The 25,532-nt window shown below is 39.6% G+C and overlaps 1 protein-coding gene across 1 annotated transcript in view; it reads right to left on the bottom strand.

Annotated features, from left to right (window-relative positions):
• Hydin (HYDIN axonemal central pair apparatus protein) overlaps positions 1 to 25,532 on the bottom strand; it is a 433,096-nt gene that overhangs the window by 239,282 nt on the left and 168,282 nt on the right. The window contains exons 16-17 of the mRNA XM_004659564.2: positions 23,739 to 23,903; positions 21,856 to 22,008 (exon numbers count right to left, since the gene is read on the bottom strand). Of these exons, the coding sequence (XP_004659621.2) occupies positions 21,856 to 22,008; positions 23,739 to 23,903 (318 nt within the window). The remainder of the gene's footprint in view (positions 1 to 21,855; positions 22,009 to 23,738; positions 23,904 to 25,532) is intronic.

The following is a 25,532-nucleotide window of genomic DNA, read 5'->3' on the forward strand; positions in this document are numbered from 1 at the left end:
TGCAGCACAGTTCCCGAGGTAAATCAGCCAGATATTTTATGTGTTTCTGTATTGTGTATTTAATATTTGTCACGAAAGGCAGAAGTGGTGCTGCTGTTTGCAGCACATGACACATCAACAATAACTGTGAAAACGCTCAGGCAGACCTGCTATTCTCCAGTGCTAATAACTATGAAGATTACTGAAAATAGTGTTGTGCACTTAACAGAAAACCTCATTTGCCAAGTGAAATCTGCAAGATTTCCTCCCATAGAATAAGAAAAGGCAAAGAGCAACAGGAGCTGATATGCAGAGTGAGGGATTTCTTTGGATTTATACTATTATCTCAGCAGATGAACAATTCTTTGTGACACAAGAACAATGAAGAGTCACCAAGACCTGTCTCCTTTTTGTCATCTAAATGGTATCTGTAGTCAAACACTTCTCTTCTCTGAAGTGAGTCACTTTGCTGCTTAAAACAATTAACAGAAAATTAGGACTGGAGGTGCAAAACTGGTGCTAGAGCTTTTCAAGGGTGGCGGTTTAGGGTCATGATTAGAAGTGTGGGCGTTAGCGTCGTGTAACCTGGTGATCATCTCTGGACTTTACTATTTGCAGCAAGGGCACCTCGGGCTAATTTTAAAATGTAGGTTTCAGTTTCTTTATCTGTTAAATGTGTACTCTGTCTTTTTGTTGTTGTTGTTTATTTGTTTTAGAGGGTAAGACAAGGTCTCTCTATGTAGCTGAGTCTGGCATCAAATTCAAAGTTCTCTGAGATTGCAGATGTGCAGTTTCAACGCCTTGTTTAAATGAGCTACTTGAAGATGAAACAAAGTGGATGCTAAGCATCTAGCACCTTGTTTAGCACTCAGTAAATTATACCAGGCTTGGTGGCTGGAGAGAGATAGCTCAGTTGGTAAAGTGCTTGCCTTGAAAGCATGAGCACCTGAGTTCAATCCCCAGGACCTATGTAAAAGTGCCAGGCATGGTAGCACACACTTGTAATCTCAGTGTTGGGGAGTCAGGGACAGGCAAATTCTTGAACCTCACTGGCCAGCCAGTCTAGTTCACTTGGTGAGTTCCAGCCTGGTGAGAGACCTTGACCTTGACCTTGACTCAACAAAACGGATGGTGTTCCTGAGATTGCCTTCTGATCTCCACAAACACACACACACACACACAACACACACACACACGGTAGGTTTTTTCATATTGGTTCAGCAAACTTCACAGCCAGTTCACCATCCTTTCCAATGTACATCACTGATGGCGTTTTATTAGATTTGACCTAGTTCTTCCTGCTGCAGATTCTGGATGGATCTTGATGTTGGGATCAGTGATGCTAAGAGATCCAGAGGTTCCCTCCACAGAAAGATGCATGTTCACTTAACATGCTCCACACACTCACTCCTAAACTTTACACATATGTTCTAGAGCTTAAGACCACAAATGACCTTTATCAAATTTTTTTCTGTTTGACTCATATATAGCAGTCCGCAATCAGAACTGGTATACCAGGTATGGCCTCTTATCAAGAGGCCCTAGTACCACCTCTTCATAAGAGGTGCCCCCTTCCTGGAGCAGGAGGCCATTTGCTTATTGTATGCAATAAACACCATCACCATCACTACATGTACGTGAATCCCTGATTTTCTATCTTCCTTTGCTTTAGATTCCAGATTTCTATTCAGATGTTCAACCTACAACAAACTTTCATGTGATGGATGAATTAGTCACTTTGTCTTCCATGCTTACATTTTACAACCCAGCTCATTTCTTTTGTGAAACTGGGAAGAAAAACTATTCTGTTTTCTTTCCCCCCAACCCCCCACAGTCAGTACAGTGCCAAAAATGAGGACAGAGAGGCTGGGTGTGGTGGCGCACACCTTTAATACCAGCACTTGGGAGGCAGAGGTAGGAGGATCGACATGAGTTTGAGGCTACCCTGAGACTACATAGTGAGTTCCAGGTCAGCCTGGGCTAGTGTGAAATCCTACCTTGAAAAACAAACAAACAACAAAATGATGGGGATCAAAATAATATTTACTTATTGACCAACAAATATGTGAAACATATTCAGCCTTGCCACACAAATATGACAAACTGAGTTTGTTTCCCCAGCACTCACATAAATGCCTGGTGGTCACAGGAGCCTGCCTATAATTCCAGCACTTGGGAGGCAAAGACAAGGGTCTCCTGGGACAAAATAGCTACCTAGACTGGCCCAGCTGGCAAGCTCTGGGTTCCAGTGAGAGATCCTGCCTCAGTCAATAAAGTGTAGAGCAACTGAGGGAGATACCTGACATCAACCTCTGGCCTCCATGCACACATACACAGGTAAACACACCCACACAACAAACATACAAACAAAAAGTTACAAAATAATATTACCCCATGTAAGAAGTAGGAATACGGAGACAGGAAAAACGATCTGGAAAGTGCACAATGAAAATTTAGCAGAGGGTACCTGCATGGTAGGACTGTGAGTGATAACCCCCCACCACCACATACCCCATCTTTGCCTGTTTGCTCTAGAAGAATAATGCTTTTATGACATGAGAACAAAGGAGACACATTTGCTTACACCTGCTGAATAAATTTCTCTTTCTAAAAGGATATAATCACTCTTTATCTGTCTCTCCTTTTTACAGTGCTGGGGATCGAACCCAGGGCAAGGCAAATGTTCTAACACTGAGCTACACACCTAGCTATTTTTTTTATAGCCCACTTAATTTTAGCTCCGCTCTCTTACCTCAGTCTCATTCCCAGTTTCTATATTTTGTTTGAAAAATAGACATGGGGCTGGAGAGATGGTTCAGAGGTTAAGGCACTTGCCTGCAAAGCCTAATGACCTGGGTTCTATTCCTTAGTACCCATGTAAGCCAGATGTACAAGGTGGCACAAGCATCTGGAGTTTGTTTGCAGGGGCTGGAAGCCCTTGCATGTCCATACTCACTTTCCCTCTCTTTATATCTCTCTGCTTGAAAATAAATAAAATATTTAAAAAATAGACAATATAAATATAAAATTATAAGGAAATATAAAATTCAGATGGATTAAAAGAGAAAACCACCTCTCCTGCCTTGTGAACAGGTGGACATTAGTCATTTATCCCCAGGAACAGCATTGCTAGTTTTCTATCTTTTTAGTTATATTTTCTGATAAAAGAAAAGATTTATATTTGCATATAAATTTATCCTTACATAAATGGTAGTATACTATGTCTGGAGCAGGACAAAGTTTCATTCTGTTTTATCAAATGTACACATATACACAATTTACTAAATCAGATAGTACTAGGAAACTCATACTATGAATAGCACTTGCCCTTTGAGCCTACTCTTCTATCTCCCATTACTTTAACTTTTGGCCATTAACACAGATGACTGCTGACAATTCTTTGAGTATTGTCTTTTGATCCCTGTGTGTATATCTGCAGATAATTTGTTGCCACTTAAATTTTCAGCTTGAATATTATCTAGTTACTTTTCCTTCCAGAAGGTAATAATAATTGTATTGTCTGTTTCTCACATTCCTCTATGTATCCTTCTAATATACAGTAATTTATATTATAATGGGATAAATATTTGCATTTACACTGTACAATACTACTCACAGCTGAGCCATGAAAGTTTCTTATGATTAACTTTGTACAATGCTGATGTTCCTAGAAATTACTTGTTTATTTATTTTTAAAAAATTATTTATTTGCAAGCAGAAAGAGACAGACAGAAGAGATAGATAGAGAGAATGGCGGTGCCAGGTCCACTAGCCACTGCAAACAAACTCCAGTGGCATGCACCACCACTTTGTGCATCTGGCTTTATGTGAGTACTGGGGAATCAAAGCTAGGTCATTAGGCTTTGCAGACCAGCACCTTAGTTGCTGAGCCATTAGAAATTATTCTTTACTTTAATTTTTAATGTATCACTGACTCATCTCCAGACCCTTAACTTAATGGGAAAATGGCCTCTCAATACTTTCAGATACACCCAGCTTTCTATAAATCCTATTTTCTTAGTGACAAGTCTTCCCAGGAACCACCTATCCTCCAGCTTCTGTTGGACAGGCTATTCTCTGGGCTTGAGATATGGATGGCATTAAGCAGTGCTGTGTAGTGACATCCTATGTATCCCTGGAGATTCTCTCCTATGTCTGAGCCCCTATTTTCTAAATCTCATGTCATTTTCATTGTGGGGGGGGGACCTTTTTCAGTAGTTTCCAGATCAAAGGAATGTGGAATGTAAAATTTTCTAGATGAGGCATGTGTGAATTTTTATTTTTTTGGTATGTATGTGTGTATGCAGATGTGCATTTGCCATGAAACATGTGTGGAGGTCCGAGAACTACAGTGTTGGTCTGTGCCAAGTAGGGTCTTTGGTTGTTCTCTGCTGTATTTCCCAGATGAGCTGGTCCATGAGTTGCAGGGCTATTCTATGGTTTCCACCTCTCTTTTCACTGCAGGCATGCTGGGGTTACAGATGCCTGCATTATGCAGCATCTGGCTTCACATAAGTGCTGGAGTTCTTAACTCAGCTGTTCACACTTGTATGGCAAGTGCTTTAGCCATGGAACCGTCTACCCAACCTCTGCACTCGAAATGTTTTAGTTCACAACTCACTTGAGTTCTGCCTGGATGATGAATTCAAGAGTAGGACATATTTTCTTGCAGGAAACCATATTTTCATAGTATTTGTCAAGTCTGACATCATTCTAGTTACTATTTTTTTCTTAATCTCGACTATTAATTTTTGTTATTGCTGTTTACTTTGATATAGGACCTCATGAAGTAACCTATGCAGGCCTGAACTCACCATCCTCCTGCTTTAGCCTACTGAGCTCTGGGATTAAAGGCATGTGCCACCTCATCCAGCTCCACCTATTCTAGCTCCACCACCACTACCATCACTACCACCACCACCACCATCATCGCCACCACCACTACCACCATTGCTACCACCACCACCACTGCTATCACCACCACCACCACCACCATCACTGCCACCACTGCCACCACCATCACCACTGCCATCATCACTGCCGCCACCACCACCACCATCACCACCACCACCACCACCACCACCACCACCATCACCATCACCACCACCATCACTACCACCACCACCACCATCACTACCACCACCACCACCATCACCACCACCACCACCATCACCACCACTACCACCACCACCACCATCACCACCACCACCATCACCACCACCACCACCATCACTACCACCACCACCACTACCACCACCACCACTACCACCACCACCACCATCACTGCCACCACTGCCACCACCATCACCACTGCCATCATCACCGCCGCCACCACCACCACCACCATCACCACCACCACCACCACCATCACCACCACTACCACCACCACCACCATCACCACCATCACTACCACCACCACCATCACTACCACCACCACCATTGCCACCACCACCACCATTGCCACCACCACCATCACCACCACCACCACCACCACCACCATCACTGCTGCCACCACCACCACCACCATTGCCACCACCACCATCACCACCACCACCACCATCACTGCTGCCACCACCACCACCACCATTGTCACCGCCACCACCACCACCATTGCCACTGCCACCACCACCATCACCACCACCACCATCAACTTTAGAGGATTCTATAGATTTTTTTGTGTCCAGTGTTTTAGAACTTGATGTCAGCCATTGCAATAAGCTGATGTTTATCCACATTTGATGTGTTTTTCATAAAAGTTCTCTCCTCAGTTCTACACATTCCTTCAGTATTTGATAATTTCTTCTCCATTTTCAAACTTACTGTTTCTGGAATACTTATTAGTATTCTTAAAACCATGAACAAACTGTTTCCTTTTCTAAATGCTCACTTGTAATCTCCAGCTCTTTGTCTTATGTTCCTAATTTCCAACAGGTCCTTTATTTTATTATCCAGATTACTACTATAATTTTAATTTTTGTGGTATTTTATTTTTTATTTATTTATGAGAGAAAGAGAGAGAGAGAGAGAGACAGACAGACAGACAGACACAGAGAGTATGGGCATGCCAGGGTCTCTAGCCACTGCAGATGAACTCCAGATGCATGTGCCATCTTGTGCATCTGGCTTACGTGGGACCTGGAGACTCGAACCTGGATCATTAGGCTTCACAGGCAATCACCTTAACCACTAAGCCATCTCTCCAGGCCAGTATTTTATTTTTATCTTATCTTACTTATTTAATTTTTTTCTGTGATATTTTGAATTTCCACAAATACATTTTGTTTTTCTTTTTCAAAAACATCATCTTGTTCTTATCCATGGATGCAAGGACATCTTTCATTTTCCTGAGATCATTAATTGTAATTTAGTTTTATTTGATTTACTTATCATTTGTTTGATTTATCTACTTTTCAGGGTAAACCCCTATACTTAAGGGAAAAAATGCTGCCACCACTTAAAAGATGCTCCCATACCTTCAAAGTTCCTTCCTTCCTTCCTTCCTTCCTTCCTTCCTTCCTTCCTTCCTTCCTTCCTTCCTTCCTTCCTTCCTTCCTTCATTTCTCTTCTTTCTTTCTACTTTTTTTTTTTAATTTATTTATTTGAGAGCGACAGACACAGAGAGAAAGACAGATAGAGGGAGAGAGAGAGAATGGGCGTGCCAGGGCTTCCAGCCTCTGCAAACGAACTCCAGACGCATGCGCCCCCTTGTGCATCTGGCTAACATGGGACCTGGGGAACCGAGCCTCGAACCGGGGTCCTTAGGCTTCACAGGCAAGCGCTTAACCGCTAAGCCATCTCTCCAGCCCTCTACTTTTTTTTTTTGAGGTAGGGTCTCACTCTAGCCAAGGCTGACCTGGAATTCACTATGTAGTCTCAGGGTGGCCTTGAACTCACAGAAATTCTTCTACCTCTGCCTCCCAAGTGCTAGAATTAAAAGCATGTGCCACCATACCTGACTAGAAGTTCCTCCTCTTTTGTTTTAGGTAGCCTCAAGTTAACTTGATTCATTCTAATACAGAACTGAGCACTTCCATAAGACTTCATATCTTCCATCATTCTTCTTTGAACATGTACTCTAGGCACTTGCACTAAGCATGCTAAGAAACATATACCCTAACAGAGCTTAGAGCATGCTCAGAGAGGCTATCTCTAATGTGTTTTCCTATATAAATATGTATAAGCTTCCCAAATAAAGTCCCCATCTCCCCTTTTCCCTTGGGGAAACATTGCTTTAAAAAGAACACTAGTACATTCCTTATCTGCTGAGAATACTAATTTGTTTGTTTTGTTTTGTTGAGGTAGGGTCTCACTCTAGCCCAGGTTGACCTGGAATTCATTCTGTAGTCTCAGGCTGGCCTGGAACTCATGGTGATCCTCCTACTCCTGCCTCCCTAGTGCTGGAATTAAAGATGTGCACCACCAAACTCTACAGTAATGCATTTTCTCCACTCATTTTTATCCCCTGGTTGTAATTTGTTGCTTTGCACTCACCAGGATGTGAACTCATTGTGTGTTGCTTACAAAACTGCCCACATTGTATGCTCTTGTTCTAGGGATTGATTGAGGAGAAGGCTAGAGTTTTACCTTTAAATATCAATATTTTCTTATATTTCACTTGTTTTCACAATGGCATCCTGCCCTAAGTGGTGCCTAAATAATTGACAGATTATTGTAATTATTTTTAAGTTACTTTGTTTTTTGGATTCTTTAATATTTGCATTTTGGCCAGCACACCTTTAATTTCAGCACTAGGAGGAGGAGGATCACCATGAGTTGCAGGCCAGCCTGAGACTATAAAGTGAATTCTAGGTCAGCCTGGGCTAGAGTGAGACCTTACCTCAACTCCCCCCCACCACCACAATAAAACCAGTATGCACATTTTGGTATTTAGAAGCTTTGTGTGATTAGATGTGAGTTCTCAAAAATTTATCTTGTTTAGTTTTTTTCATAATATAATACTCTTCCCCCTCCTTCCTTCTGGTATTCCAATAGCCATGTCCCCTGTGTTTGTCTGTTTTATGCCATTTTCTTTGATCTTCCATGTTTTATTGTGGGTAGTTTCTTCTGGTCTAACTTTGACTTCCAGAATTCTCTATTCATCTCTATTATGTAATTAGAATCACTCCACTAAGTTTTTAATTTCAATTCTATTTTTCCAGGTATAGAATTCACATTTGTTCCTTTTTATACTTTCTATTTTTATATATTGCTTTTCATTTTCTTGAACATATTAAGAACTTAGTTTTCTACTAAGTTTTCTTTTCTACTTGTATGCCTAGTTATTTTAAATTTAACTTGTACCTGTTACACAAATTATAAAGGTACTTTGAGGCCTAGAAGCTTTTCTTTTGTCAGTGATGATATATATTTGCTTATGGGATAGTTGTCAGGAGACTAACAATCCTGGATCCTCTTCATCCAAGGAGTTTGAGATGAAGGTCTATTCTAATTAAGCCTTGTTGCTAGTGTATAGACACCTAGAGTGTCAATCTGAAGTCTTTGAGTTTTACTTAAATCTCTCCTCTAGTAGTTTTTGTATCCTTGGCCCATCCTTACTTGATTTTTAAAATCTCCACAGACCTGAAAAATTTTTGAAAGTGACTTTAAGCTTTTCTGGAATTAGAAAAGCACATGCTGGGCATATATAACTTTGTTTCCATTTCCTTTTGAGTTGTCACTCGATTGCTTACTACTTCATTCCCTCAGACTACAGACCCATTATTTTCCTATCTTGTTGAGCTCTTCTCCATGTTCATGTAGGGAAATAGTTTAGGTTGATAGATTAAATAGAATGGATTTGGTTACTGATATGTTGAGAATCCTTTTGATCAAGCAATACTTCTATCTGCTGATTTCTCTATCATATGCACAAGTATATGTAACTTGTATTGCCTTCAAGTAACATAAACCAATAAACTTTTTAAGTTACTTATGCTAAGACCTGGAAAAAAGACTATAATGTTCTTTCTGAAAGTCACTGCCTTATTAAGACTCAGTGAGAGGCTTCAGATCAAATACAAGGTGCAAAAAGTTAATTAAAAGGAAACAGGATCACTCCTGAGCACACAGCCATGATTTGCACAATGTTGGGGCACCTGGACAAATACAAGCTACAAGAAGACAATCAGAAAGTTGATGAGCTCAACACTGCAAGTAGCTGTTTGCTGATAAATCTATTTTGTCTGCTATGAAAAGGCACCTATTCATTCACCAACACAGATTTTAAGTATTTTATAATATGGCTCCCTTATAAAAATTAAATTTAAAAAGTGAAGGGGAATGAAAAGATAGCATTAAAATCTCCATTTCATAGTATTCTATATAATACAGATCATTTGAGCCTCTCTTGGTGTCTCCCACTTCACTTCCTTTAGAAAATATATTTATTTATTTATGAGAGAGAGAGGCACATAGAGAGAGAGAATGGGCACACCAGGGCCTCTAGCCACTGCGAACTCCAGACACATGTGACACTTGGTGCATCTGGCTTACATGGGTTTTGGGGATTTGAACCTGGGTCCTTAGGCTTTGCAGGCAAATGCCTTAACAATTAAGCCATCTCTCCAGCCCTTCATTTTCTTTTTTATCAAAGAAAGACAGATAAAAGACTGCCAGGAACTGGAGAGATAGCTCAGCTGATAAAGGTGCTTGTATGCAAAGCCTAATGGGCATGAGTTTGATTCCCCAGTACCCACATAAATACAGATGCATAAAGTGGCACATGTGTCTGGAAATCATTTGCATTGGCAAAAGACTCTGATGGGCCTATACATCTACTTTCTCTCTCTTTTTTCTCTCTCTGTCTCTTGTTCACTCAAATAAATAAAAATATATTTAAAAGACTATCACATACAGTGGATTACATTTATGAATATATGTCCTTTCACAAGCCATTTAACTTGAATCTTTTTTTAGTTGTTATTGTTTTGTTTTTCCAGTAGGATCTTGCTCTAGCCCAGGCTGACCTGGAATTAACTATGTATTCTCAAGGTGGCCTCAAACTCATGGTGATCCTTCTACCTCTGCCTCCCAAGTGCTGAGATCAAATCATCTGCCACCATGCCCGGCTCTGAATCATTTTATCTATTAGAAAATAGCAATATTTATTTTCTCAACAAGTACTTTCTCCATGTATTATCATGTTTAATATTCTAGACAACACTGTCTTCATAACATCTAAAGAGAAAAAAGCAAACACTCTAAAAGGTTAAATAAAATACTCAGCTAGTTATGTACAGAATGAGGAATCCCAGATATACCACATATGCTCAACAGCTCTTTGCTGAGTGACTAATATATGTAAAGCAAGTGTGCTTGGCTCATGACTGTGTCTTCCCTCAGACAATACCTTTCCCTCCCCAATGCAGCCCAATATAATGGCTTATCATTCCAGTGACAGGACTTTTCCTTCCAAAGCATGCATTTTAATGCTACACACAACAATTTACCTACAATAGACATAAAGACCATATACTCTAATAGCATACTATGGAAATACACATCTCATACACATCTCTCAAACCTCCTTATACTTGTAACACAGAAAAGGAAATGAAACTGAAAAAGAATATGGCTTTTTCCCTGAAAAAAATTCTTGTTAGATGCATGATGAGGATTCCGTTCCATTAATAAATCTCTATACCGTGCTACTTAATGTAAATCCTACTTTTTTATTATGTAAAAGTACTTACTTAATTTTTTATTGGCTTACTGTTGAATTATGGCTATATACTGTTATGCACAAAACAGGAAGGGTAAGTGCTTTAGTTGATGGTGATACTGGCTATGAGGAAGAATATACATTTTCATGGAGTAGTGAATGTAGAATTTGAAAGAGAAAATATCTGACCTTGGACTCCATCTGTAATGACAGGTATAACTGAATAATAATTAAAAGAAAAAGAAATTTCAAAAACTAATTAAGATCTAGGACAGGTAGAATGGAGATGAACAGGCTTGCAATTCAAAAAGGAATCTTTTTCTTTTATTTTTCTGGACAGCTCCCTAGTGACAAAGGGAACCAAGTGTCCTCTTTCAATTTTGGCTTTGGCTTTACTCAAACTAATCATATTGGACCAGCAGAGCTGTCATTCTAAACTCAGGAAAGGTGCAGGCCATCACGTTAACGAGGGTTTAATCAATAGTTTGCTTCTCACAGTGTGGTTTGTAATGAAAGCTACCTGCTGGCGTCTGTCTTCTGTGTTTCACTTTTAGCTTTGCCAAAGTGAAGGAAGGCTCAAGTGGGGGTGGGGGCGAGAGGCTCACTGTTCTTTGTCAAACACAGACCTTTGCTTTTGGATGTCTCAATGTTATTGCCACTAGCATCCTCTTGTCACTGAATGGGTCACTTGGGATGGCTCAGAAAGAGCCCAATTAATTTTGGAGTGACCATGAATTTTGTGTGGTAAAAGAAAAGATGCCTGTCATGATAGCATAGAATTTTATTCTCCTCTTAAATTCCCTTATTCCTTTTTTCTTGTAGTTTTATTTTATAATTAAGGCAAAATAACTTTGCTCTGTTATTTCAACTGAAAACATACTCCATTATCCTTTTTTACAAGATTTATTTTATTTTAGTTATTTATGAGAGAGAGAGAGCGAGCGAGAGAGAGAGAGAGAATAGGCACTCAGGGCCTCTAGCCACTGACAATGAACTCCAGATGCATGCACCACCATGTGTACCTGGCTTACATGGGATCTGGAAAATTGAACCTGGGTCCTTAGGCTTCACAGGCATGCACCTTAACTGCTAAGCCATCTCTCCAGCCCTCCATTATTCTTTTTTAAAGTTATTATTTATTGATTTATTTATTTGAGAGTGGAAGAAAGAGGCAGTCTTAAAATAAATTAGTGAGAAAAGACAAATTGCTTGTGAAAGAACAATAATCAAACTAACAGAGAAATTATCATCAACAACTAAGACAAGAACTTAGTCTTAGAAGAGCTGAAAGGAAAAATAAACCTGTCAAGTAGATTCTTATACTCAGCTGACTCTATCATGTAATAGAGGGTTCTTATGAATTGTAAGATGCTACCAAAGTACCTAGATATACATTTATTAGTTTATTAAAAAGAAGTACAGACTAAGTTGGGGTTGGTATATATCTGTAGTGCAGCTGTTTTGGAGGGTGTGATGGAAGGATTGTTTGAGCCCACAAATTTGAGGTCAGTCTGGACACCAGAGACCATCTCAAACTAAAACAGATTAAATGAAACCAAACAAAAACCCTAGAAGAAAGTAGAGAGAGTTATAACAAAAAAAGAAAAATCATAAAACTATTTTGGTTCTTTTAGTACCTAGTGACTGGTTAATAATTGATAAAAATCAACTTTTTGTGATAAAGAAGAGAAGATTAAAATTCTATGCAAGAATAAGGATAGGAAAAGGGTAATAAATGTGTGGAAGGATCCTTGTCTTTATTACTGTTAAAAAAGTGTTGAATTCATCCATTATTGTTAAGAAAATATCTAATTTATTTGTTAAAAATATAAGAGTAGATACTTAAAGAAATAACATGAATGGAATCTATAGTGTTCAGAAAAGAAGAAAAATGAACACAAAATGGTCATGGATGTGGGGGTCTTAAAGAAAACTTACAAGCTCAATGTAAAGAGAGAGAGAGAGTGAGAGAGTGAGAGCAAGTAAGAGGGATTGGACAATAGTACAGTGCATAGGAAATGCAAAATGATATGGTAGAAATAACTAATATACAGCATAGAAATAGTTCATTTAAATGTGCTAGTTTTAATGGATAATGGCCCTTAAAAAACGTGCACTCCTGGTATCTGAATATGTTAGAAAAAGAGTTTGAGATATGATTAATAACCTTGAGATGAAACCATTACCCTGGACTGTGGGTCTGGGCCTAATGGAATCATAAGGTCATTGTAGCAGAGGCAGGAGGATCAGAATGAGATAGAAAAGATGTAAGAATAAATGTAGAGATCACAGAGCAAAGTAGATGTTGCTGGCCTTAGAGGTAGAAGAAAGGGTCATGAGGAAGAAAAGCAGCTGGTTTCTAAAAGGTAGAAAAGACAAAGAAACAGATTGTTCCCTAGAGTCTCTAAGGGAATGTAACCTTATGGACACATCTTAGATAACTGGCCTTTAGATCTGCAAATTAACTATTATTATAGCAGCAAATGGACATTGATATACCTTTGGCTTAAATGCAGAATCTTTCATCAGCTTTTAAAAATGCCAATCCTAGCCAGGTGTGGTGGTGCATGCCTTTAATCCCAGCATTTGGGAGGCTGAGGCAGGAGGATCGCTGTGAGTTCGAGGCTATAGTGAGACCCTACCTTGAAAAACCAATAAATAAATAAATAAATAAATAAATAAATAAATAAATAAAAATAAAAAGCCAGTCCTGCCAGGCATGGTAGTGCATGCTTTTATTCACAGCACTCAGGAGGCTGAGGTAGGAGGATTGCTGTGAATTCTAGGCTAGCCTGAGACTACATAGGAAATTCCTGGTCAGCCTGGGCTAGAGTGAGACCCTACCAAAAAAAGTCAATATTTACTATCTAAAATGATTCATCTATACAAATAAAATAAATTACAAAAAGAATAAGAAGATTTACCAAGAAGATAGCAACTAAAAGAAAACTACTCTCAGTCAAAATAGAATTTAAGTCAGAATGATAAATAGTGATTAAAATGAACACTATATTATGAAAAGAGAAACAATAGGAGCTAATAAAAATCATGAATTTGGGCTGGAGAGATGGCTTAGCGGTTAAGCGCTTGCCTGTGAAGCCTAAGGACCCTGGTTCGAGGCTTGGTTCCCCAGGTCCCACGTTAGCCAGATGCACAAGGGGGCGCACGCGTCTGGAGTTCGTTTGCAGAGGCTGGAAGCCCTGGCGTGCCCATTGTCTCTCTCTCCCTCTGTCTTTCTCCCTGTGTCTGTCGCTCTCAAATAAATAAATAAAAAATTTAAAAAAAATCATGAATTTATTTGTGCCTTATCAACATGGTTTTGAACTATATGGAATAAAAGAAAAACAGAAAATATGAGACTTTTTATAAAATTCTATCATAAACTTATATTGGACAAATAATTAATAAGAATGTTGAAGACTGAAACAATGTAATTAGTAAGACTGATTTAATTCAACCAAACAGATAGTCTGCTGAACTCAATAATTAGGTAATTTATATTCTTTTTAGGGTCATATGGAATAATTATAAAAACTAACTATATCTTATTTCTGCCAAAAATCAAATTCAGTATGTATTATGTAATCCACATACTAAAAAGTTACCAGTTAAAATCTATAAAAAGGAAACTGTTAAAAATTAAAAATACATACTCAGGGTTAGGGACATGGCTTTGTGGATAAAATGCTTGACTTACAAGAATGAGTACTTGAGTTAAATTATTCAGAACCCACATAAAGTGGTGCATTGTAGCACAGGGGTCTGTAATCCCAATATGCCTACAGTGAGAAGCGAGGCAAACAGGAGAATCTCCCAGAGGCTCGGAGGCTAGCTTGCCTGGTGAACTCAGTATTGAACAAAGAGAGACTTGTCCACACATAGGTACAAAGTAAGGACTCCCACTCAGAGTTGTCCTCTGCCTCCACACATGTGCCATGGTATGCATACAGCCATTCTCACATGAACACACATACACACACCAAGAACACATGTCTATATTTAACACACAAAACATAATCATACTAGTGATGATCACTTTTATAACAATGATAAAACATTGCAAGTGAAAATGTATGTGATTTTTACATACAGTATGTGTTATGTAAAGAAAGTGTTTACAAACCTTGAATGTCCTATTCAACTAATTTGAAAATATGTTAGTTCAGCTGGGCAGGTGGCACAGGCATTTAATCTTAGCACAATGGAGGCAGAAGTAGGAGGATCGCTATGAGTTTGAGGCTACCCTGCGACTACATAGTGAATTCCAAGTTAGCCTGAGCTAGAGTAAAATCCTACTTTGAAAAACCAAAAAGAAGAAAAGAAAAGAAAAAGAAAATATGTTAGTTCAGATAAAGGATAAAGGTGCTTGAAAAAGAGTAAAATGGGAAAGGAAGTAGAAAGAAAAATGTGAGACTAAGAACAGAACTTTATTTTCAGAGTTAGAGATTCACAGAAAAGTGGAGTGAAAAGTCCAGAGAATTCCTATACTGTTCTCTACTCCCTTGCATGTTCAATCTCCCCCATTATTGACATCCCACACAAGGATGATACATACATCTGTTATAGTGATTTGTTCATCCCTATTCACTGCGGTATAACCCTGCGAGTTTTGATAAATGTAAAATAACATACAACCTTCTTTGAAGTATTATGTAGAATAGTTTTACTAAATTCCATATACGATCTAATTTGCCTTTCTCCTTTACTCTTGGGAACCATTGATAGTTTATTGATTCTGAAGTTTTGCATTTCCCAGAATGACATGTCATTGGAATCAAATACCATGTAGCCTTTCCAGATCGGCTTGTTTCTTTTAGTGAAATGCATTTATTTCCTCTAAGTTATCTTGAATTTTTAAATTATAAGGAGGAAATGAATCAACAGTTAAAAGTTCCTTATCACTTTCTGTAGATCTTCACCAACAACAAATATATCAAGATCCTGGGAGTAAATGGTCTTATCATCCATTAAGGAATGAATATTATTATTTTTTCTCTTTCTTTTTCAAGGTAGGGTCTAACTTTAGCCCAGGCTGACATGAACTTATTCTGTAGTCTGAGGCTGGCCTCAACTCATTGTGATCCTCCTACCTCTACCTTCCACGTGCTAAAGATTAAAGGCTGGTGCTGCAGCATTTAGCAAATCCTATTTACTATAACGTTTTATAAAGATCTTTTCAAAGATTAGGGGGAAAAGTATAGCTAATTTACATTATAAGGTTGCAGTATTTTTTATTTTTATTTATTTATTTGAGAGTCAGAGAGAGAGAGAACAAGAGAGAGAGGAGAGACAGGGAGAGAGAGAGAAAGAGAGAGAGAAGAGTGAATGGGCACATCAGGGCCTCCAGCCACTGCATATTGGGACTTAGTGAAAATTAGTGTTACGTAGAAGAGAATCTGAATTCTGTCTGTTTGCTAAGTCAGCTCTTCAGTGGAACACTGGACAAACAAGGACAAAGCAAGCTAAATTAATGTCACTGTTTATGAAGTCTCACCTATTAAGCACTTTACCCTAAGTTTGATAAGTTTGAACAAATGCTCTAATTATTCAGTAGCTAGTGATACAAGAAAGAGATTATCTTATGGAAAAATTATATTACTTGTATTATATAAATAAACTTGTATTTCAAAAATAAACATGTGGATTAGGAATATGATGCACAGGGATGGATTTCTTAAAACATACACAGAAAACGATTCAAGAAGAGAAGGGCATAAGGAAGTTGACATAAAAATTAAAAAATATGTTTTACAGATCCTAAAGCCCTACTTTATTTAGAAAAATTAATTTATTTGCAAGGAGGGAGGGAGAGATGGCTCAGTGGGTAAGGGCTTGCCATACAAGCATGAGGTATGGAGCACCTATGTAAACAGCTGAGTAAGGGGGTGTGCCTGGAATCCCAGTGATGGAGAGGCTGAGAAGACCAGAGGATCCCTAGGACTTGTGAGCTAGCTAGTCTAGATAAGCTGGTGAGCTCCAGGTTTAGTCAGAGATTCTGTCTCAAAAAGCAAGGTAGAGAAGCCGGGCATGATGGGGCATGCCTTTAATCCCAGCACTCAGGAGGCAGAGGTTAGGAGGATTGCCTTAAGTTCGAGGACTCCATAGTGAATCCAAGGTCAGCCAGGGTTAGAGTGAGACCCTACCTCAATAAAACAAAAAACAAACAAACAAACAAAAAAAGCAAAGTGGAGAGTGACTAAAGAAGATGCCTGACATCAACCTCTGGCCTCCACATTCATACAAACACACATATGCACAGGTAACCCCACAGACATGAATCGTCACATGTGGACACCTACATACCAGAAAGATAGAACGACCATAATATAGTATTAATATGTACATATTGTGCACTAACATATAAAAACAATTAAATTCGGGCTGGAGAGATGGCTTAGCGGTTAAGCGCTTGCCTGTGAAGCCTAAGGACCCTGGTTCGAGGCTCGGTTCCCCAGGTCCCACATTAGCCAGATGCACAAGGGGGCGCACGCGTCTGGAGTTCGTTTGCAGAGGCTGGAAGCCCTGGTGCGTCCATTCTCTCTCTCTCCCTCTATCTGTCTTTCTCTCTGTGTCTGTCGCTCTCAAATAAATAAATAAAAACTAAAAAAAAAACACAATTAAATTCATGACTCAATTATCCCTGAGCAACAAGGAAGGAAATAGGATGTCCAGAAAAGCATATGGGACTGTTACTTCTTTTATGAAGATAAAATAAAAATCCCTCCACTACTTCAAATCCATTTTGGTAAGTACTTACTAGGCGAAGCTAGCAGTACAGAAGCATAGAAGAAAAGAGCATAGGTCTGAGGCCAGAACCAGGCCTTCTTCTTTTTCCTATGGTGACTTAATAGGTTTCAACCTTTGTTTCTGCTTCTTAAAATGGGGATCATAACAGAATTGTAATAAAAGCGATGCTATCAACAAGGTAGGAAACAGAAGTAAACATCAATTAGAATGAACTTCATGTCATTATATTATCATCACAATTGCTACACCTGCTATTAGGAGGTAGAAAGTCAGTGCAGAGACTGTTGTCATCTAAAGGAGGCAGATCCACATGTTGGGTCATGATATGCAGAGACATTTATTGTACCAATAACTGTGGGCTAACTCCACAACGCACGACCCATATACACCAACAAGGAGGGGCCATTGGGGAGGGGGTAGGTCACGGATGAGCCTAATAATGGAACCAAACTGCCTGTATTTGCTTCATAGAAAACTAATAAAAAAATTAAAAATAAATAAATAAAAGATTAATTAAAAAATAAAGGAGGCAGATCAATGAAGGAATAGCTGTAGGGCTGGAGAGATGGCTTAATTGTCAAGTTGCTTGCCTGAAAAGCCAAAGAACTCAAGTTTGAATCTCCAGGTCCTACATAAGCCACATGTACAGTGACACAAGTGCACAATGTCACACAAGGGGTGCACATGTCTGGAGTGTGTAGCGATGGAAAGCCCTGGCATGCCCATTCTCTTTCTCAAATAAATTTTAAAAAAGGAACAAAAATATTAAACAAAAAGAAATAGCTGTAGAAATGGAGTCCCTACAGAAGTAAAGAAGTGGCTGAGGGCCTGAAGGAGATGGGAAAGCCCAGGATTCCCTTTCTGCTTCTTCACTGTGTAACTCATCAAGACAAAGAACCATGCTTCTGTGAGGCGTCAGCATTCCTTCTTCTAGGGTCTAAGAATTCTAAATACCATACTAACTACAATGGCTTATTCCTTAGATCACAGAGGCAGGAGGCCACTGCAATGACATCTTGGTGCCAGCTGACTTCCAAAGTGATATAAGCATATGAACAGAAAGCTTTGAACTAACTGCAGACAAACAAACTAGAACTAAGAGTATATATCTATCTGTATCATTCATCTATGTATGTATCTATCTATGTATCTATCATCTATCTATATATACACACACACATGCGTGCTATGAAGAAACTCAGTGCATCCCTGGGTTTGTAAATATCAAAACCCTGAGATACAGATAAAAACCACCTGTCTTCAGAAAGCAGAATCAGAACCAAGGCCAGATAAACAAAGCAACTAAAAAAATTCAGCGTGGTGGGATGACATTAGAACACTGAGAAGATTGTAGCTCCCTAGTTTGAGAAGTACGAAAAGATTCTATCTTTTCATCAATGGGTTAGGTAAGAAATTACCTCTAGAAAATATCATTTAGGGGTTGGAGAGATGGTTTAGCAGTTAAGGCACTTTCCTGTGAAGCCTAAGTACCCAGGTTCAATTTCCCAGTACCCATATAAGCCAGATGCACAAGGTGGCACATGTGTCTGGAGTTCATTTGCAGTGCCTTAAGGCCCTGACAAGCCCATTCTCTTTATCTTCCCCCTCTCTCAAGTAAATGAAATCCATAAAAATTATTTAAAACAGAAAATATCATTTAATTAAAAGCCCCTCCTGAATCAGCAGTCCTTGAAACCAAAGCTTAGCCAGTTGCAGGAGCATGTGAGGCCAATCCCTGACTAAACAGAGTAGGGCACAGGACCTTGAGTTAGTGTAAAAACCTGGAGGACTGCCCACTGTGTGTACATATTTGCCTGAGCTCTTTATGGGTGTGCACCTTTCTGCTGAAGGAAAACACTGCCTGGCCATAATACTTTGGATGGTCATGCACGAACTTCAGACTCATTTTTAACATAGATGTTAAAATGGCTGAGCAATGCCAGAGACACCATGAAAAGAAGGCAACTGTCCTCCAGCCAAGCACTGAGGCCCTCAGAGCCCTATGGATACTTCCTCAGCCCCACCTCATTTCTGCTACTTACCAGAGCCAGGGAATTCTCTCTTCCTGATGGAGCCCTCTGTGTAAAGCAGAACCCACACTCTCTGCCAAACAGGCATCTCCATACTCTGTTCTCACATTCAGATAGTTTTGCCCCTCCAGATCCAAAAGAACTTACTCTATTACTTCATATAAATCAGCTCCCTGGCAGGCCTCAAGACAACTTGGTGTTTATTCTAGGTGTTTCAAAGCAATGGAGAACCACTGATTCACTCACAGAACACTCTTTTTCATTTGTCTTGATTTGGATATGCATGTGTGTGATGTGTATGTATGTATGTATGTATGTATGTATGTATGTATGTATGATATTCATATACATATGGGTGCATATGTGTGTGCAGGCTGTGAGAGTGTGTAGAGGCAACAGGTTGAAGTTAGATGTCTTCTTCAATCACTCTTCACCTTATTTATTGACAGGAGCTCTCACAGAACTCAGAGCTCACTGATTCATCTAGTTCAGCTTGTCAGTTTATCACAGGGATCAGCCTGTCTCCATCCCCCAAGTGCTGGAATTACAGGTTGGCTGTCATACCTGCCTGGCATTTACATGGCTTCTGAGGGGTATTGGGAATCCAAACTCAGGTTTTTATGCTTTCATGGCAAGTGCTCTACCAACTGAGCCATCTCTCCAGCCTAAATAACACGTCTGTGCTAATCCACTTTCATTCTACCCAGGGTAAGAATATGTGTGTGTGTGTGTGTGTGTGTGTATGTGTGTGTGTGTATGTGTGTGTATGCATATATATATATATATAGATATAGATATATATATATATACACACACACATACAGCCATGTGTGTGTAGTCATTCCATAGTCTATAAAGAAGTATCAGTAGTTATTTTAAAAAAAAAATCTTACTTTGAGTTTAGGATTTATTTCTGAGAAATTCAAAATTTCTCTCAAGTGTCACTGATCTCAACATCACCATGAAGGAGGGCTTTCAGCTTCCCATCTCCAGCTGTATATTTCTTGTTAAGGGAGAATTTAATCATATTGGTTGCCAGGATGTGTGACCAAAATGAGGCTGAGTGTGACAGACTGCTGGCAGCAGGAGGTTGCATCTGGGGAGGGATGACATTCCACTGACAGCCAAAAGAAGAGAGAGAATGACCCCCCACCACCAATCAGGACAGTAGCAGTCTTAGTGAGGGAGCAAGCAACTATTTATTGAACTCTCTCCTAATGGTTAGTCACCTCTGCAAGAGTAGGTTTGAAGGTTTGACACTGTACACAAGTTGAAATTTAATAAATGGCATTTAAGTTTCTTTCCCTTGTAGTCAGTTTCTGCATTGGCACAATTCAATTTCTATAATGTTAATACATATTAACTAGGAAGTCCATAAAACCCAAGCTGTTATATGAAAGGAGTTTAATTTTCACCTTTGAGAACTACAGTTGAAACTACTTTTGTGCTATAACTCAATAAACACCAGCCTACCAAGAACAGATGGAGGGAAAAACATATCCTATAGTAGACCTTTTATGCCACATGTTTGGCTCCTTGGAACTGGAGTTTATTGGCTTAAGGAAACATTAAATAACTGAAAGACCAGATCATGAAAACTTTTTGGAAAAGGAAAGTCCCATTTTAATAAGCCAATGGTGTCATTCAATTTATATACTATGCTGGTCAACAAAAAAGAAAAGAATCATTGATGTAGTGTCTGTATTTTTTTAAATGTACCACCAATTGTCAGTAAAAGTGTAATCTGGAGACATTTGAGAAAGGGAGCGAATGGGTGCTATGTGCATACTCAAGCTTCCACGGTTTGCTTATGTCCTTTCTCTGTCAGTTACTTAGGCCCTATTGTGCCCATCCTTATGATTCCAGCTAGGGTGCCCATTCTTGTTCTTGCCATTGTCAACTTCACACTGGACCAGGAGACATTTTCTAGCAATTTCTACCAAATGCATCCATCATCTTAACTGAGTAAAGACTGGTGACAATGTGTTCTCAGCAGAACTTGTCTGTATCTATTATTAAACAATATTCCTTACACAGGATCCACAGAGTAAGAATAAATATACCGACAAATTTTCAGCCAGGAGGATTTAAATGAAAGGAAATGCTTCCAGTTACAGAGACTTAGGTGGCATTCTTTGGAGGGTGGGAGCTGGGCTTAGGTATCTTAGTTAGGTATCTGATCTACTCTGAAGTATCTTCCCCACACGGGATTAGGTGAAACACATCTTGATTACCAAAAGATATGTACATTGTGTTTCTTGGTTAGTAAACTGATTATAATAAAGAAGAATTGGGGGGGGGGATAATTTGGCTCAGTACAGTTTAACCATGTACATCTACCTCTGCTCCTTGTTTTTGAAAATATTTTGCAAAAATAAGGCCACTACCCATAAGCCAAAGCTATGTTTTTTATCCCATGATGGACCATGACTTACTTACCAGATGAGCCCGAAATAATGCAGGAATGAATGACTGGTTAGACAGTTGGAGAATCCTGGAGGAATCCTTTAGGACATAAATATTGCCAAAATCAAGTTTCACTGGATTTACAAATATAACTGGGCCTTGTCCAGTGCTCTTTATGTGACATACCTGTGTTGCATGCAAGAAAAATAACATAAGACCAGTTGAAAATAGCTATTCTCTAAATGCAATGAAAACAAACTTGTAGCCATCCATTTGATAAAAAACAACACTGGTTCTCTGTGGTCAGAGAGATAGCCATAAAGGCTCTACTCTGGAGTCCTAACCCAAGGGTGGCTAATTTCTCTGGGTTACCTCAGGGTTATGTATTATGAAATATCAAAATCTTGGACCTTTGATACACTGAGAAACCCTCTAGTCTCAAGAACACTTAGCATGAGGTTAAGGTGTGGTACTTTAGAGTCAAATGTGGCTGGATTTGAGTTCTAGTTCTGCCACTTTAGTAATAATGTGACAGGCTGGGCCAGTACACACACCTCTGCAGGTTGGCTATTGAAACCCACACTTTGCACTCTATCTGCCTTGGAATGCGGGCCATTTCCTTCCATATCCTTTCTTTCATGGGCTGCATCTGTGCAGGTGGTGGTAAGGTTATAGTGAACCCTGAAGGGGGAGATGGCCTATTTTTGTTATACTGTTTCATAAGTCAGACTGCTTATCTATAGCATCTTATGTGGAAGAGATCAATGCAAAAATATGACTTCTTATACTCTCTAAGCAACTAGAACCACTTCAGATAAATGTAAGCTGACATCACTCAGCTTCCAAGTAAACTGAATGTCTAGGGACACATAACATGTTGGACAACTTCTTTTTGAGACTGAAGATTTATCCTTCAATTCAGTCTAAGCAGCAGAGTTTTCCTATGTCTCCCTCTTGTCTCACTTGGAGAGAGACTCCTTAATAGCTTCAGTAGGTTAATTTGGACAGTGGTTAGTATAGTTGTTATCTAGGTTAAGATACAGGAAGCAGTGTGTAAAACAGTGTAATCAACTAGGATATCCTAGGGTTTGAATGAGGAATAACTGAGGAAATGATTAAATCTGTGGATGTGCAAGGCCTGGAGACATGTATGTGTGCATGCACATGAAATTTCTGATACACAAGGTGTGCTTAAGAACAATTGCTGTATAGCTTTGCTACTGTTTAATGTATCTGCTAGCAGTTCGCCTAAGTAACATTCACTTGCATTTTACTACCACAGAGTGCAAATGTAAGTTCCTATAGCTATATAAATCCAGAGATATGCAAATATGGTGCATGCCTAAGTGAAGCTCAAGATACTTGATAAGAAGTTGTGATCATTAATCTCTGTTGATAACTTTATTAAAATGGGAATCAAATAAGGGACAGTCAGGTAAGTCTGTGAGGGAAGTTCCAAACAGGATTGCCTTAGAGAGAGGAAGACCCTCTCTGACTGTGCAGCCCTTCCAGCAGCTGCTTATATATAAGGAGCTTGTAGGAAAAATCAGTGCCCTTTTGCCTGCCAGCCCTTGCTACTTGCTGGTGAGTGCATCTTCCCTGCTGCCATTCTTAGCAGACACTAGAACCCAGCTTATTCAGCCTTACAATGTGGACTAAGACCAGTGGCTCTGCAAGAATGCTCCAGGCCTTTAGTTCCAGGTTGGGACTACTGAAGCATCTATCCTAGTGAACTGAGTGGTTACCAGGTTCTTAGGCTCTCTGGCCTGAAGACAGCCATGGTTGAACTGTGTAAGTCAATCTAATAAACCCCTTGTACAGCATAGACATATTCTATTTTCCCTGTTACTCTAGAGAATCCTGAAAAATGTGGAAGCACGGTAATTTTAGTTGTGATTCTGAATATTGTCTCTCACCAGGTGGGGTTCCTGGCTTCCAAAGACTGAGATGTAGACCATGGAACTATGTTCTCCGATGACCTGGGTCTCCAGATCCAGTGGTATGTTTATGATACTGTGTGGAGAGATGACCCCGCAGGGCTTGGGACTGGAAATCAGTACAGCAGGTGTGTTCTCACGCACCTGCAGACAGGGAAAGAGAAATCAGGGGATAAGCAAACCATGTGTAGCAGGGAACAAATGTTTTACTAATTTATTTTAAAGCAAGTGTTATTCTGAGTCCATGGAGAGTTGTTAGAAATATCTCATTCTTAGGAAAATCCACAGAATGACCTTCTAGTTAAGTTAAGTGGAGTGTGTACACAGCCAAAATATCCAAAGTTCTAGCATATCAAGATGGAGAGATGATCTGCAACATCAGTGAGTTCAGGTCAACAGTCTTCCATTGCTGAAGTCTGTCACTAGCTGACTCTTCATGGCCTCATGTGTCATTCCTTTTTCTTTGCCCCATTGCACTCCATTAACAGGCCACAGCGTCATTATTTCCTGAGCACGTGTGCTGTGGCCCACCTCCAGTTCTTTGTATTTGGGATTCTGTTTCTTTTTTATTTTTATTTATTTATTAGAGAGAGATAGAAAGAGAGAGAGAGAGGAAAAGAGGGAGGTACAGAGAAAGAGAGTGAATGGGCATGCCAGGGCATCCAGCCACTGCAAACTAACTCCAGATGTGATTACCACCTTGTGCACCTGGCTTATGTGGGTTCTGGGGAATCGAACCTGGGTCCTTTGGCTTTGCAGGCAAGTGCCTTAATCACTAGGCCATCTCTCCAGCCCTTGAGATTCTTTTTCAATGAGTGGCTTCTTGAATTCCCTCCAGGTACTCCCCCAAAGCTCTAAGATCATGCTTTACTCTTAGACAGTGTCTTGTGAATGCCTTTTCCATAGCATGTAAAATCTGCATGCCCATCTTCTGACTCCAAGCCTATATTCAGTCCATGTTTCTTACAGAGGAGTGAATGCACAATCGTGGATAAATGTCATTTAGTGTTTACCCATCCCCCTTTTCAGACCCTTGCTCTGTAGCACATTTGCTATTTTCAAATATTATTTATTTATTTATTTTGTGCATGTGTACATGTGAACCAAGGCCTTTGGCCACTGTAAAGAATGCTTGATGCATGTAATGCTTTTTGCACCTGGCATTATGTGGGTACTGGAGAGTCAAACCTGGGCCAGCAGGTTTTGCAAGCATCTTTCAGTGGTAAACTGAAAGCATTACCCTGTCTCACATTAACTTTTATGCAGCAACAAATAAAGTTTTTTTAAAAAATATGGTCAAGTAAATTTGTGTAATTCCTTTTTTTTCTCATTTTATTTGCAAGCAGAGAGCGAGAAAGAGAGAGACAGAGAATAGGCACATCAGGGCCTCTAGCCACTGCAAACGAACTCCAGATACATGCGCCACTTTGTGCATCTGGTTTTATGTGGGTATTGGGGAATAAAATTAAGGTTGTTAGGGTTTGAAGGCAAGTGCCTTAGCCACTGAGCCATCTCCCCAGCCCAAGTTTTTGTAATTCTGAGAAATATTTCTGAGGTCCTCAGCTACTCAGGAGAAATGCAGAACATGAAGCCTTAACCCTCTGAACATGCCCTGTTCTTCCTGCATCTGTGGACTAACATAGCAAACCACACTCTACCTTTCTGTGTATCAAAAGGAAAAGTATGCCAGGTGTGGTGGCACATTCTTTTGATCCCAGCACTCAGGAGGCTGAGGTAGGATTCCTATTAGTTTGTGGCCAGCCTAAAACTACA

The sequence above is a fragment of the Jaculus jaculus genome, chromosome 1 (genome assembly GCF_020740685.1).
Source record: "Jaculus jaculus isolate mJacJac1 chromosome 1, mJacJac1.mat.Y.cur, whole genome shotgun sequence".
NCBI classification, from domain to species: domain Eukaryota; kingdom Metazoa; phylum Chordata; class Mammalia; order Rodentia; family Dipodidae; genus Jaculus; species Jaculus jaculus.